The 16,478-nt window shown below is 38.9% G+C and overlaps 1 protein-coding gene across 1 annotated transcript in view; it reads right to left on the bottom strand.

Annotated features, from left to right (window-relative positions):
* Positions 1-16,478, bottom strand: part of FBN1 (fibrillin 1) — a 144,529-nt gene that overhangs the window by 35,670 nt on the left and 92,381 nt on the right. The window contains exons 28-34 of the mRNA XM_077785902.2: positions 16,049-16,174; positions 15,795-15,920; positions 14,900-15,022; positions 11,096-11,221; positions 10,168-10,293; positions 1,869-1,991; positions 1,200-1,322 (exon numbers count right to left, since the gene is read on the bottom strand). Of these exons, the coding sequence (XP_077642028.1) occupies positions 1,200-1,322; positions 1,869-1,991; positions 10,168-10,293; positions 11,096-11,221; positions 14,900-15,022; positions 15,795-15,920; positions 16,049-16,174 (873 nt within the window). The remainder of the gene's footprint in view (positions 1-1,199; positions 1,323-1,868; positions 1,992-10,167; positions 10,294-11,095; positions 11,222-14,899; positions 15,023-15,794; positions 15,921-16,048; positions 16,175-16,478) is intronic.

Raw genomic sequence — 16,478 nt, forward strand, 5'->3', positions numbered from 1 at the left:
ACACCTCCTTATTGCAACAGAGTCTGGCTGGCAGCATGACTTTTGAAAAGTCCGTGGCTGGTAAATCAAAAATCACCTACCAGGGAAAATGCTGCACACTGCACACTTTGGCAGAGGGCTTACAGAACATCTGAGTGCTCTAGTCTGAGTCCCAGATACCTCTTGAATTCACAAACAATAAAGTATCCAAATAGAAAAAAAGTTCTACTGAAGGCAGAAATTCTGTAAGCACTCCATCTGAAGGGTGTAGTTTACAGACTCCTGGAAATCATCATACAGGAAATTAACTACGAGTACTGGGTTAGGAAGGCCACTGAGGAAGCTGAATCAGATTCAAGATGAAATGATACTGAGAGAATTAAACAGAATTCCAAGGTCTGATTAGAATTTGGAATTACTCAAATCCAGCCTTAAACCTGATAATCCAGATTCTAAGATGCTCTAAAAACCTGCTGCAGTTGATAGAGTGCTGCTGATTTGCACCAGCTGAAAACCTGGCCCACCAGCTCTGTCACATGGCTCTGCTCCAGACAGCAAACATCCCCAGCCACACTGCAATCCTCAGTGCAAGAGCAGGGCTCCTCATGACTAAGCACACATCAGCTAATCTGGTCTTCAAAGAAGAAGACTGAAGTGTGGGTGGGAAACATCTCTCTAGCAAAGTTTTATAGTCTCATTTACAGTTTATAAAATGAGGTTTCAGAAGCAGTTACTTCCTTCATTCTACATGCCAGCACTGCATCCTGAAACCAGCTCTCAGGATGATGGAATAAAGCAGACCGACACCGCACACTCACTTGTGGAAAGGACAAACATTTTTTGGCAATTTGGTGAAGTAATTTTGATGTATATGCCCTATTATTTAAACATTAAGGTGAGTAGCCAATAGACTAGTTTACTAACTAGCCAAATTACATAATCAAGCATTATTTTAATAATTTTGCCACTCATTTAAACTAACAAGAAAAGCTAAATGAAAAATTGCATTTTATCAAGGGAGAAAAAGTTACTGAGTTAGACTGTGTATAATATATATTTATTTTAAGCTATAGCAACCTAGGTGAAGGAAAAGACAATTAATGATGACATATTAATGAAAATTTCAAATGTTTAAAAGCTGTTTTTGTGTATTGGATCATAGACTAACTTAGGTTGCACAGTACCACTGGAGGTCATCCTTTCTCTCTCAGACAGCTCACCTGTACAAGTGAAACCATCCCCAGTGTAACCTTCTTTACACAGGCAGCGGTAAGAGCCCATCGTATTCTTGCAGTCAGCATGTGGGCTGCACATGTGAGTTCCATTGGAGCACTCATCCAGATCTTTAAAATAATAAAAAAGGGGGAAAAAAACAGTTAAAAACCCATACTTTAATACAAAGTTTAAATAGTGCATGGCACACAGAAGCTCTATTTTAACTAATTTTTCATAATAAAACCCATACATATGTGTGGCCATCTGACAGAAAAAGTGGGGAACAGCTTATTTGCAGACCATCAATAAGTTTGACAAGGTAACTGTGACTGAGGAAGTTCCAGGGCACTCAGTACTAAGGCCTGTACCTTGTTTTCAAGGGGAGCACCAGGAGGCCCCTCACTGCCTCCCATCAGCTGTCCTCAAGCACAAATCATCTCTCTCCATGGTACAGTCTGTTCTCATCATTTCACAAGGCAAACATGAGATAATGCTGATTTCATAGATACCATGTTGTAGAACTTGTCCTCCAATAGATCATGTCAAATCAAACTAAAAAGTTCAATAACCATTTGCCTTCTCATTTTATAGGTGTGGTATTACCTTTTTCAGAATTGCCAGAACCCCATTGTGGTCGGACCTTACAAATAAATACAAATGCATAAGACTCTCACCTGTGCACTTGATACCATCTCCAATCCAGCCAGGGCTGCAGCTACATTTGAAGCTTCCTGCTGTGTTTGTACATATGGCGTGCCTGTCACAGTTATGGGCTCCAATTTCACACTCATTGATATCTGTAAACAGAGATGTTTGAGGAGCTCAAGGAACACACTTTCTCAGATCCAGATAACTGACACTAGAATTTCTCAAGAAAGACAAGGTGAATGTGAAAGCAAGCCTGCATTCTTTACAACATGACATTTAAAAAGAAAGGTGAAGACAAAATCACAACAAATAAAAGCAAAGGAAAGCAAAGGAGCACGTAGCACATTTCAAACACGCTGCCCCACTACCTGTTCTTCTGATAGGCACCTAAAGCAGTGCTGCTGCAGCTCACTCCGAAGTATATTTGATAAGGAAGACAGTACCTCAGAAGACATCCTTTCCAATGAACCATCCTACAGACATGGGCACAGTCTGCCGAGAAGGACTACACTGGTGGCTCCACATTGCAGAGTTTGCTAAAAACTGTCAAAGGAAACTCTGCTGCCCAGTGACCCCTGGAATGCAGCACTCCCACAGCCCCCATGTATCCACAGGGATGCTGATGAATGGCAGCCAGGCACCACCAGCTGGCTGCCCCTAGGATTGTCCCCAGGCAGGGAATGAAGCAGGTTGTGGTTGGCCAGAGGTTGTGTGCAAGGTGGGGGACAGGCTGTACCACTGTATTTACCAGACAGCTGAGGAGCTCATCAGGCAGGCAGTTTATTAGGAGCTCAGGAAACCTAACACAGTGGGAAGAAGTCAGCATCCTTGGAGACAGCAAGTAGCAAGTCATCCAGTCTTCAACATACATGGTCATGCCAGCACATTCTATTTCAGTACTTGCTATTTTCACCTTATTTTCATTTTTGGGCATTCTCTGGCAATGTCAAAATGTATAGACCAAATTGAACTCCATTCTTCTTTCTCATAAAACATTATTAACGCTCCATATAAGTAGTTGGAGAATGTATAATCTTCTCCCCCCCTTCACTCCTGGAACAAGTCTTAAAGGTGCAAAACTTATTATTCAGGATAAGCAGAACAGATGATTGGGGATAAAAGCGCCATACAGTCAACCCAGGACATTACAAGAAGGCAAAGTTTCCAGAAATTACTACTGGTAACTGGAACAAAACTGGCAGGCATTTTCTTGCCTACCTGAGCTTTGGATTTTACAGTATTTTCTGTAACTGAGCTATTGAACTGCACTTTACCTCCATGCAGGATGTAACCTACCTAGAATTCAAATCAAACCACTTAAAACTGATACCTATTTTTTAGCCCTCCCAGGTGTCTTTGATGTTGCTATAAGCCAATCATCTCCCTCCGTAAAAGAGCTGATGGAAAAGCAAAACAAGCTGACAACTCTACGTGATTCCACAGACAAAAACCCATCTCAGACCCTTCTCAAGAAGATGATTAAGAAAAGGCATCAGCCATCAAGTATGTAACAACCTTTGGGATTTCCAGCCCCAAAATCACAGACTTGAATTTCCCTATGATTTTACCTGCAAACTATTAGCTCTTTAAAGAAGGTGAGGCTGTGGAGCTAATGCAGAAAGTGTCCAGGTACCACCTTAAGCATTTCCTTTACAACACTTTCTTAGGTTTATCTGTTCACACTTCTCTAGACAAAAGGCTGTATTCTTTCACTATGCATTGTACACATATATTGCTTTTTCACAAAGGCAACACATGACTTCAAAAAGAAGACAACATCTGTCTATTATCCTAAAATTAAATAGTCAGAAAACACCCAAAACAACTGCTGGCTGGGAGGGACAGGGTGTTTTGTTTGGTGAGTTTTGTGTTTGATGGGGTTTTTTGTTGTTGAGATTTTGGTTTTTTGTTTTTTTTTTTTTTTTTTGTGATTTGGTTTTTGTGGGTTTTTTGGGGTGGTTGGGTTTTTTTTGTTGGTTTTTTTGGTTTTTTTTTTTTGGTGGGCTGGCTTTTAATGTTTTGGAGTTTTTTAGTCTGTTGAAGTGGAATTTAATCCAATCTTACTTTTCTGAGTCTCTTTCTAAGTGAGGCATTGCTTTGACTCAAAACCCCAGATATGAGAATTCTCATAATCTGAATGCTGACATCTAGATATGAATCTAAATCTGTCAGCTGGAATCTACCATTAATGAATGTTAACTCCACCAACAGGCCTGAAAACATGCAAATGGACACTTACTTTTTAAAACTTAAAAAAAGGGTCAGGAGTGAATAATGCCAGAGCAGTTCTGCCTTTAGCATGTGCAGAAACTCATGAAGATAACATCACCCTAAACAGGAAACTCACGTCTGTCAAAAAATCTTAAGGGTGGCCTGAAAAAAATGCAACTCATTTTGGCTTGGGGAAAGACTGGAAGGAATTTAGAGAGGTCACCTACAGTATACACTGACATAAAAAAGCTGAGGCAAACACTCTATATTTTAACCTTTACATTATTTTAAACCCCAAACTGTTAAACCACTGCTCACATTAAGACTCCACTGTATTTGATTATTTGATGCTTTGAAACATACAATCATAAGTTTCCTTATACCCTGCAGAGCACAACAAAATACGAAAAAAAACCCCATCACCAGTAGAGAAGTTTCTGCCAAGAATTTTTTTTAAACCACCAGCAAACACAAACAGAAACTTGCATGCAACAGCTACACCACAATGAAGTCATGCTCAAGCTCAAATTTAAGAAAAGTCAAGCCGAATTTTCCACTCTCCATAAAGTGACTGTGGACTCCATCCCACCACACACTGACCCACTGACACATTGTACATGAGAACCCGAGAACCCCCCCTAACACCTCCCAGCAGGACAGCAGCACCACAACACTGAGGCCCTTGCAGTATACACTTGTTCCCCATCAGCTGTTTGACACACTCTAAAAAGCTTAGAATCTTCTTTGGAATGAAAGCTGCAAGTATAAATCTATACCCAAATATGGGTATTTATATTGGGATCAATTTTCTCAGGCATCAGCCACTGAAATGTCATTCCACTTGCTTTGAATAATAATAAAAAAGCTTTTCTCCAGTAAAAATTTTCAATTTATTTCAATACTTTTTTGCCTGGGTAAAGATCAAATAGGGAATGCAAACTGTATTCTCTAATACCATCTTTAAAGGGATATTGCAGTGCTTATATCCATGATTCATGGAAAGTCTTTTCAGATACTTAAATGAAAGCTGACTGAGGCATATATAATACCATCACTGGCTTCATCCCAGATTTTACTTATTTTCCCTGGTGTTTAATTCAGATGTTGTTTTGCTATAATCCCTAGTCTCTCCTTTCATTATACAGCTGAGTTGTAAGTCTACATTTATTACATTGCAATTATTTCCAAGGCAAAAGAGATCTCAGACCAAACATGGTTCTGTGTAAATGGTGCACTGAAATAAATGGAATTTATGCCTTCTTATACTGGAGCTTAATATGGCTTTATGTTGCCATAAGTATTGAATTAGGGCTTCACAGAATGAAACAGAAAGAAGTTGAGCTCTGTAGGGGAAAAATTAACTCAATATCTTTAATAAAAGCATGAGTCCAGCCTGTTCTGTCTGCATGGCAGTACAAACAGTACGATACTCTTCAAATACTCCAGCTATTTTCATTTAATTGTCTGAAAACAAAGGCATTACTCGGTCTGAGTAAAGATATCGTGACCCAAAGAGCACCCACGAGGACACTACTGAAGTCAGGGTTTCACACAATGATGGCCTATTCCCACTGACTTCATGGGGATTTTCACTAAAGAGTAAAGGAGTGAGTCACTGATTTATATCAACCTTCTCCTTCTGCCTCCAGCATGAGTCCGTGACAAGCCAAGGAAAATAAAGACATTCCAGTCAGAGACTGACACTGCATCCTCAGCCGGTCCCACTGTGCCCCAGTGCTGCTGCACACATGTTCTCAGCTTTGCAATTGCACAACTCCCATTTATACTAAGAGAGTTGTCTGCCTACAACAGATGAGAATACGCACAATAAATAATATGCAGGTCTGACATCATAACAATCCTAAGCACTCTGGGGAAAAAAAACCTGTCAGTCACCCTATTTTGTTGGCTCATTCAGTTCTCTTCTTTGGACAAATATTTTTTCTCCCAAGCCTTTGGCAGTTAATAAAGTGTCTCTCCCATTAATCACAGTGGCACAAATTTTTAGGGCTCTCAACGTATGTACAGCAAAAATACACATCATATGTACCCTGTCACCCTTTGCACTATGCTTGCAAAATGTGGCAACCAAAGGAAGGAAACTGCTAGCCAATATCTAGCCAATGAGTGGATCATTGAAGTTGGCCAGAGAGGAGCATGGGGATCAGTCACTGTTTCCTCACCTATACTCTAGGAACATTCTTTTGCATTTGAACAGAATGAGACTGCACAGTAACTGAAGAAAATTCACATGTTCATTGCTGGGCATGAAATCCTCTAGGTACTCTGTGTACCACTTTCTGATAGGTTTCAGTGGGCTTCAATAGTCTATAAGGATCCTTAGCAAACTGTAAATTTAATTCAGACTCCACCTATAAATTAGTACTGTTTGTCAGGAATTATGCAAATCCCTTAAGCATTTTCTGACTTTTACATTTTTTTGGCTCTCTCTGCATATCTGTGCATTTTATCGCACTGACGTTTCTCTGGTATTTCGAGCCTGGGTCCAGTTCCCCAAGGGCCAGTCGTCTGGTGGAAGTCACAAGGCATTTCCTCCTCCTGGGTTGCTGCCCATGTAATCAGGTAGGAAAAACGAAGGCTTTTTTGAAGGAAAAGACTGTGAATTTTGACTTGGTGCTCATACTAGTAGAAAAATATATGGAAAAATTACCCTATTCTGATCTTCCTATATGTAAAATTGTTTTCTCTTTTGGAATCACTCTCAGATTTTATTCAGCATACTGTACTCTTGGAGTTTCACATGGGACAGTTGAGCTCTTGCCTGCTATCCATCCTTACATCATCAGCACACTGAGGCACAGTATGTTATTGCTGGACAGATGCCTATTGCCAGTATGTTCCTCCTGTAATACCCCCTTTGGTGGGCAGGATTTCATTATCATCTTCTGGTATTTGGCCTGACACAGCCTGCTCCCAGATTCATGATGGCAAACATATGCTTCACTGGTACCAGAACTCCCTTGTGCCATCAAGCCTGAAACACAATGTATTATTAATGGCCAGAAGCCACTAATAATGGAGAGGAGAGTACATTATACAAGTCACGAAATATGGCTCTATTTCTGAGGACAAATGACAGGCTCACCTCTTCCTTTCCCTGTCTCAGATGTCTGACCTCTCTAGAACCAAGTTCCTGTCAGCCATGCAAGTATGCAGTGTGCACTCACTTCTCCTGTATCCGCTAATGCTGTCATCACTGGAAGACATTCAACACCAAACTCTCCAAGCTCACAGCCCACACCAAGGCTGCAGCTGAATACCTTGCACTAGCCTTCCTCCACATGGCAACAGCATGGCCCTTGCAGAGTCAGAGCCTGCTCTCAGCCTTCCAACTCCCTGAGCCTGCTGTGGAGAAATCCAGCTGACTTGTAACATACTTATTTTTGATCTGTTGGCTATGTTGGGAAACTACTGCCTAAGTTCACCTCTCAGTTTGGCTCTGTGAAGAGCACCCTAAGCATGTGCAAACCCCCCTCCACCAAGAACGACCAAGGGGGCTGTGCACACAGCCATAACTGCAAGGATGGATGGGAGAGAGTCAGAAAATAATTTGTTTCTCTGTAAAAATATTCAAGCAAGTTTAAGGCTCTACATCAACAGTGAAATACTGCAGATCTACAGGCAGTAATTCAGAGTGGTGATGAATCACAAAATACAAACGCAAGTTCCAAAGCAGGATTTCATTTCTGCACAAGTACACATATACAGAAAAAGTAGAGACAAGGTATTTGCCATAAAACTGGGTGATCTGGAACTGTTATAGAGGAAAACGCAGTGGCTGCATACCACTGCCTGCCTAGAAAAATCTAAAATGAACTGTTTTAAGCCTGTATTATCACAGTTTGACTTGTGAATGGAAATTAAGCCATTCACAGCATTTGATGTTGGAAAGCTGCATCTACAACCTGTATTCTTGCGTAGTATTTTAAAAATAATATTTTTGTTACTAAACTGTGTCCAGATTCTTACTGAGAACTATGGAGAGGGGAGAACTAGGGCAACTAACATCTGTGTGGGATGGGAATGTTAAGTCAGTGGGTGGATTCTAAACACTGTTAAATGATTGGGGAGAAAAAAACAAGTTTATTTGTTAAAATGGAATCACTCAGTAATGACAAGGGAGCTGAAATATTTAGACATAACTGGAATGGAACCCAAAGGACATTATTTAGTGGCTCTCTTAAAACAGAGGATCTCCCATTCAAAGTGCTGTACATGTTTTCATAACTTTTTTCCCATGGCAATTCCTAAAAACTGTGGATACTTTTGATCTGCCTCTAAGAAAAGAACTGAATTCAGGAGTCAAGGTCCTTCCAGAAGAAATATTGAAGGATGCTTTCACGGTCTTCAGTACCTGAGCCTGAGAACTTCAACTCTGTTCTAATACTGTGCAAACAAGAAATGGGGAATTCAAAGTTCTGCAGCAGTAAATCAGACATTTTAAAAAACAGAATGTGAGAACCTGCACAATGTAATCACTGTGGGATTTCTATCCACAGCTTTTTTATTATGAAATCAATCAAGAATTTTTCTGCTCTGCTTCCCATTTTATTTAAATTTTTCTTTATTTAAATTTTAAAAAAATTATTCAAATAAAAAAAATTTCATTGAGTATGATCCCATCGCAGCTGTATCAGCATAACTACTTCACCTTTTCATCTTAGACCACTGGACTCTTTCAAATTACTGAGCTCTTCTATAGTATCTGTTGGAATCAAGGTGTTCTGGTGTTTTTCCTCGTGAGTGCCAGCCTCTCTGAAATACTGGCATACAGACAAAAGCAGCAGGAAAAATTAAAAATGTGTAAGGAGGTGGGAGGAGCCCCCATGACAGACAGTGTCCATCCACAGGTCAGGGCTTGGCTGGGACCAGGACAGAGGGATTTCCTGGCGTCTCCTTTAACAAAAATATATTGCCTGGGACATTTGCCACTACCTTGAATCACGTGATGCCAAAATGGTGGCTATTTCCAGGCACTTCTCCAGAAGCCATACCTCAGATTCCTCCCCTGCCTCCACGACCTTTCTCTGTCTTTTGCCTTCAACTCACTGCTTCATCTTCCCTGCCTCTCCTTAGGCTGGGACTGATAGCAACGCCATGTGTAACTGATCAGTGTGAGGGTTTTCAGGTCTCGAGTTCTGAAAATCTTCATATGCTTTAGCACAGAAAAAAAGAACACTGAAATGTTGGTCTACAGAGTACAATTAGGGATTTCTTGGATTTAGATCAGTTCACATGTACGTCAAAGGCAGCTGTTACTAATGCACAGTTATTCATCTATAGCCCAATATGCAAAATATAACTCCAGCTCTCAGACTTTTCTGTGAGAGCTGTAAAAAACCAGCTTTATATATATGGGGAACTTAAAAAAATATATTATTAAATCTGTACAATAAGGGCAGACTAAGAATAAAAGTGTGTCTCAAAGACATTGCCAGAAATGTGTTTACCCTAAGTCTACATTAAAAATTATATTAAACATATGTTTGCATTCATATTTGGGCAAAGCCTAAGACTCAACACCTTGGCTTGAGACACCAGCACTTGGATTATTAATATCATGCCCTCAGAGCCTGTATATTTGAATCTCATTTCTGTTTGCTGGCAAGACATGAAATAAAGCCAATTCTGATTCAGCTGATAGAATGTAGTTGTATAACTGTATCATCAACACTTTGCAAAAACTGAAAATGTATTTTAGCACATATTTCAAGCTATCTGTGTTTGCCAAATAGTACTTTGAACAGATAGGTGTTATTTGCTTGCATAGTATACAATTAACTAATCCAAATGCAGTGATAACTCAGGAGTTTGTCAATTTACAAAGAATGGCATTTGCTGTTCTCTTAGATGAACAACTGTGCAGTAACACACCCAGTTTTGATCCCAAGCTTTGCTCAACTCATTCCAGCAGAAGCAGCATCAGGCTGAATGCTATACCACTGAAGTTTAGCAGAACACAAGCTCAGCAAATTTGGATGAGAGGTAAAATAAGAGCAGAAGTAAGTGAAAAGAAGCACAGTGAGAGGAGGCTCTAAACACCAGAAAAGCAGACTCATAAGTGAAAATTGATAATTAAGTTTTAAAACTTACCTGTGCAACCAGTTGTGCCTTTCTTGCCTGAATATCCCATATCACAGTGACAGATAAATGAGCCTTTTGTATTCTCACAGGTTCCACTCAGACAGATGTTTGGATGCAGATCACACTCATTAACATCTAAAAATATCCATGAATTAAGATTTATTAAATACAATTCTTAGAAAGTAACTGGAAAAATCTCTTTAGATGTGAATTCTGATAGAAACACAGGTCTAAATATGCAAAGAAAAAGCTGCTTATAGTAGTTATTCTTTACCTAGCAAAGAAGCATACATTTTGAGCTCTGGGGTAACAGTGTTATATTACCATATATGCATTAACATATCTTAATGCCAGCTGTTCCTAAACATAGACACTAAGGTGCAGTACATTATCCAAAGAATGACTATGATTATTGATAATTCCTACATATATGTGTCCGTATACATTTACATCTGCATGCATGCATTGTCTAGTTTTGTCAGACACTTCTCTCAAAATATACTCAAGATTTTAAATTATAATGTGAAAATGTGGTTTTGGAGATATGCTGTTTCACAACTCCATTCTACCAAGACCACATAATTTTTTCTCAGAGACAAGTTTAAATCAGCACTGGTAATTTATCTTGCTAGAAATTTTCCACAGCATCATCCACCTGCTTTCTGCAGGCACTCTTTTGTCTAAGTTGTATAAAAACTTCACTGGAAGAGGATCCAAAGATGCAATGCTATAGATCATGTTTGCACCCCAATCTACAGGGATATAAAGATGACATTTGCACTTGTGCAATAGGGCTGGTTCTATGGTCAGGTGACCAATATTAGGAAATAAGAGCAATACTCCTCAAATATCATTGTCTGTCTACTTGGAAAGAGTGCCTTAATAAATATTATTTTCAGTGTTTAATGCAGATTGGAATATATGTACTTTCACTTACCTATGCAAGTCTTCATGTCTTCAGATGCCATGAATCCATCATAGCAAAGACACCTGTATTCTCCTGGGATGTTTGTACACTGGCCTCCATCACAGATGTTAGGATTGTCTTCACACTCATCAATATCTAAAGGGGAAAATCAGATTAAAATATATTACCTTTATCCAATGCATTGAACCATCATCATGGCAAGTAAGCATTTTAATGCTCTGATAAACATGGTGAAGATTGAATCCTTGTTAAGTAACTGAGCAGTACATTGCAAAATTGTCCTGATGAGTAAGCTTCTTGTCTCCAGGTAAAGTCAGTGGCAAAACATTCCCTTCTGACTCAAGTGGGAGGAACAGAAACCAATTTTTCCTTCAGAAAAAAGAGCTCCAACAGAACCTTTGTCACACCACAAGGCCACATATAATTGGACATTTTTGGATACAATCCATCATTGTTGAAATCAATGGAAGCTCTAAAGTCAAAGTCAGTAACAAAAATATCAAACTTTACAGATCTTAAAAAAGCCAAAAGGCATACATGCAAAGTACCTCTACAGATCTCAAGGGTGGTAACAAACTGGAAACAGTTCAACTCATGATGGGAATAATTACAGTACATATATTTATTTCACTATGAGATTTTTATGTTATTTAATATTTCAATTGACTGGCCAGGCCAGCCATATAGTTAAATCCTCTAGGATGAAAAGTTATTTAATCAATGGATAACTGATAAAATTGCCATCACTGACTGGAGCCAAGCTGCAGAAGCAGATACTTTATTATATTAAGACAACCATGCTAAATTCTGGAATCTTTCAGAGCCCCAGGGTTATGCTAGTGTTCCTTGTAAAAATCCCTAGAATCTTCCTGTGTCAGCAGCAACACAGACCAGCAAGAGCAAAAATCAGAATCTCTGCCTTGTGATACCATGGGAAAAAAATCAGCACAAAAAGAACAAGATTCAGGAATCTTCTCCAAGAGAAAGGGTGTAACTCATTATCAGAGCAGTCTATTGTGGATTGCAGTAATTATGCAGCTGCAGAAAATGAACTCACATTAATTTAAAATATTATGTTCATTATTCTGCTGTATTTCTAGCAGCTAGTGCTTGTATGGATACACAACTTCTGCAAGGAGGAAGGCTGACCAGTCCCCGTTTATCTTAACAAGCAAATAATGTTGACATGGACATTAGCCTGAAAATGTTAATTTGGAATGGAATTTGAATTAACATGCAAATTTAAGCTCTAGAAATGGGAATAATGACAGAAATAAAGAACTTTATTTACAAACCCACCACTGTACCGATTTCACAGTTGGGGGAAAATCAGCTGACAAAGAACCTGTTGTTTCTCCTAATTGAGCTGATTATTTATGCATAACCTCACCAATTCAAACATGACCTACTACTGAACTGCAGAGCATTCTTACCAGGTCAATTATCAGCAAATACATTCTGTGATGGCTTCCAGCTTTGTGTGTTGTTAAAGATAAAAGACATGTTCAAACACAGAGAAAACTGAAAATGTAAAATAGGTGTTTCGCAATTGAAGGTCACAGTCCTGTTTTATCTTGTACCACGCACCAACATCTAACAGTATAAAACCAGATATTTAGCGCCATGAAAGCAAAGTCACTAATTATTTTTATTCTTCTTTGTTTAGGCAGAGGCAAAACTTTAGTATGTGGATTTTGAATACTCACCAGATATTTACATATGTAAATAATATCTTTTCAAGAGAAGGAAGCAGTGTTTTCAATATTAATAGTGTAGTAAAGGTGACCTCTCACATCTCTGGATATTTTCTTAGATTTGACTTGACATCCAAAGATGTCTGGTGTTTCTGCTATTTAAACCTTTTTATGTGTGGCTATTGCACTCACGTCCTTATTAGAAGAGGGGATGAAAACTAATAGCTTATACTTATTATAGCTGGTCTGTGAAGGAAATTCTATATTTCAGAGTCAAGGCTGGATATGCAGAAATACACAACAAAAGTAAGATCTGACCACAAACTTCTATAGACATGTTCAGGGTCAGGTTAATGTGTGGACAAACCACAAAGAATCCAGATGCTTGCATTTTGACTTTGAGAACAGAAAGATGATAGTTTCCTATTCCAAGGTTTTACGTTTAATATGCAGGAAGGTGCGGTAAAGGATCTGTTCTAGTTTTGGGTTTAGAGATGTGTTTGGGTGGCAAAGGATAAGGGGCAGTAAAGACACAGCTGTTCTAGCCAGCAGACTTGAGATCTCAAAGATTGTCCAAGTGCACATTTGGGTCATTTGGTCCAAGTCAAATAAAGAAGATGAAAACAGAAAAATGGCTCAGAGACTCTGCTCCCCCTGCTCCTCCCTTCCCTGTCATGTCACTTTAATCCTCTCAATGGGTTTAGATTCTGGCTGAGGCACAATTTAGATCAACCAGTTTTCTTTTTGCATTAAAAAAGTGCCCCAAACACCAATGTTTGGGTAAGTTTTTGTAAAAGCTTGCGTCTTCTAGAAACTTGAGCTAAAGCAAACTACTTTTAATCTAAATATTTTAGGTTTTCAAGGTCAATCAAATCTGCACTTTTTCTAGTTGAATTCTTTCTTTGAATGAGGGTCTGATACTTCTGAAGGCTGGCGACTTTACATCTTTCTGACAGAGCAAGCCACAATGTGGGGGAAAATTACATTTTGCTGTGCTTTAGGGCTCTTTTATCTTCTAGAATGGTAGTGAGTGGCCCCAGGGTAATTGAGACCCTGGTTCAAGGTCTATAAATATTTACAAATTCTAAATGTGAGCACTCTAATAATCCAGTATAGAAAACTCTCCATGTGTTCAACTATAAAGGCAATTCTATTCCAAGGGATTAACCCTATTATAATTCTCATGCTCTTCAAGGAGCTTTTGGATGGAATTGGCAAAGAGCTTGCAAATATTCACATGCCTTATCAAGCCAATGGCTGTGAAGCAAGAAGTAAGAGAAAAGTAGGGTAGAATTATCTTTCCAGTAACCTATGTGGAAATCTCCAAGTACAATTCACTTCCTGGGATTATGACTCCCAGACTCCCAAAGGAGAACACCCAGCCATAAAAGAGCTCTAAAAATTTTCTCACAAACTCTTCTAAGAGTGCAAAAAACCTGTTTCATACAAATGATTCATATTATTCAGACTTCATTTTATCTGCAAGTAATTCAGTTCTGAATTAATGCAGCATACTTGCACTTGAATAAACAAATAATTAAAAATAGGAATTTTCTTGCTTGCTTAAGAGCAGATACCACAAAATGACAGAACAGAGCAATCAGCTTCTTTTCTAGCATCTCTGTCTATCCTCTCTCCAATATAACCATACAATACACATGCACAGCATCTTGGCTTCTGTTAATGATAATTTTTTAATGATCTTCAAACCTGTTTTGGATTTGGATCTACTACACCTGTTTTGGATTTAGATCTTCCCTTAATGGGGAAAATTTATCTCCTACTCCAAAAAGTAGAGATTTTTGTTATTAAAATCAGAATCAACTGCTCTCATCTCCATCCATCCCAACTGTCCTACCTATCGTCGCTCCTACAATCAACTTCTCCACTTTCTGAAATTATCAAGAACCAATTCCCTTCAAAGCACTTCTTTCTGCAGTTGCCCAATTCTGATACTGAGAGGTACTTCTTTTTCTTTCAGAAAAAGAACTTCACTTTCCATTTATTTTCTTTTTTTAATACTGTATTTGTTACAATAGGTTTAACCTTAAAAAGAAGGTTCATTTTAACCTATTGAAATAAGCCCTTTAAGCAGAAAAATTCCCAAAATCTCCCTTACCAGTGCATGTCCTGTGGTCTGGCATGAGTGCAAAGCCTTGTTTACAGCTACATTCATAGCTGCCCTCTGAGTTTGTACAGAAGTCCTCACAGCCACCATTCATTATTTTGCACTCATCAATATCTAAAAAGGAGAAAATTATAGTTAAAATCCACAATACCTTTTAAAGGACATTTCAAGGACACACTTAAAAGTCAGCTTTCCAGTACCCCATCAATCCAGAGTCTACACTTTGTGTTTGCACGCTAACATTCAAGTGTTTGCAAAGGTAGGCACTGGGAAGGATTCAAGCAAACCAGGGATGGAAAGACTGCATATACAAACACTTCTGTGCTTCTCCTTCTACATATAGAAATAGCACTGAGTTACCACAGGATCATGAGGGCAAGAAAGTTCTTGTAAGATTCAAGGTAAAAAAATTACTTGGCAGAATTAAAGCCAGTGGATTTTTCCATGGAACAGCAGAAGACATGTATGCAAATGAACCCCATGATTCTATTTCATGGTCTATTTAATTTCTATTTCTGATTACTATTTCATCAGCAGAAATGATGATTTTTAATTAAATATATAACTAATCTAACAAGTTACTCCCTCTTAACCATCCAAGTCTGAAGTCTTGAGGCATTTAAAATAGTATGTGATTTTATGCATTATGACTGATTTACTAGAGAAAATAATCTTACTCAGCTAAATGTAGAACTGCCATAACTTCATTCAATTCTCTCAAAAACAGACGTGCACGTTTTGGAGATTTTGCATACTATTTTGACACACTGTAATGGATTTTTTCATTCATGGTTAAAAATTAATTTAAATATTTACTAAACTGAACCAACTTGGTGTGCTTTATCTTTCCTGTTTGCTAGAGCTACCATGCAGGTTTTGTCCTTACCAATACAGTATAGCTTGTCTTGTGTGGACTGATACCCAGGGTTGCAAGCACACTGATACTTTCCAATCAGGTTGACACAACGGCCATTTCGGCACAGGTTGGTGCTCAGCTCACATTCATTAATGTCTGTTGCAAAAGAAAAAGAGGAACACATTTTTATCCTGAAAATGGTACTAAAGCCAACACTGTAAATGCACAGCCCAAGAGAGGTACAAAATGCTGTGCACAATCTTGATTTTGCCTGCATGTCTCACCTACACATGCAGAGATATTTGGTGATATCTGATGGCCTGGAGGGCAATCACACCGAAAACTTCCCTCTGTGTTGATGCAGGTGCCACCTCGGCAGAGAAGGGGATTGCGCTGACACTCATCAATGTCTGTGGGGAGAAAGGAGGCACATGAGTACAGGGCAAGCACATCCTTCACAGCCTCTCACCCATCACAGCATTATCTGCCTTGATCAACCCTGCAGCCTGTCCTAGAGCCACTCATCCCTTGCATCATAATGCAGTTAGAAAAAGAAAATAAACTCAAAAAGGCTTCTTCTAAATTTTAATTTACCTTAACTTTAAAGTTCAGGATGGTGTCCCACTTAGCAAGATGGGGATTGTGGGGATAAATTTAGTATCCTAAAATCCTGTCCTTTGCTTATATATGCTTAGACAACTTGGAGAAGCAGCA

This window comes from Lonchura striata, chromosome 10, assembly GCF_050655825.1.
Source record: "Lonchura striata isolate lonStrDom1 chromosome 10, ASM5065582v1, whole genome shotgun sequence".
Lineage (NCBI taxonomy): Eukaryota > Metazoa > Chordata > Aves > Passeriformes > Estrildidae > Lonchura > Lonchura striata.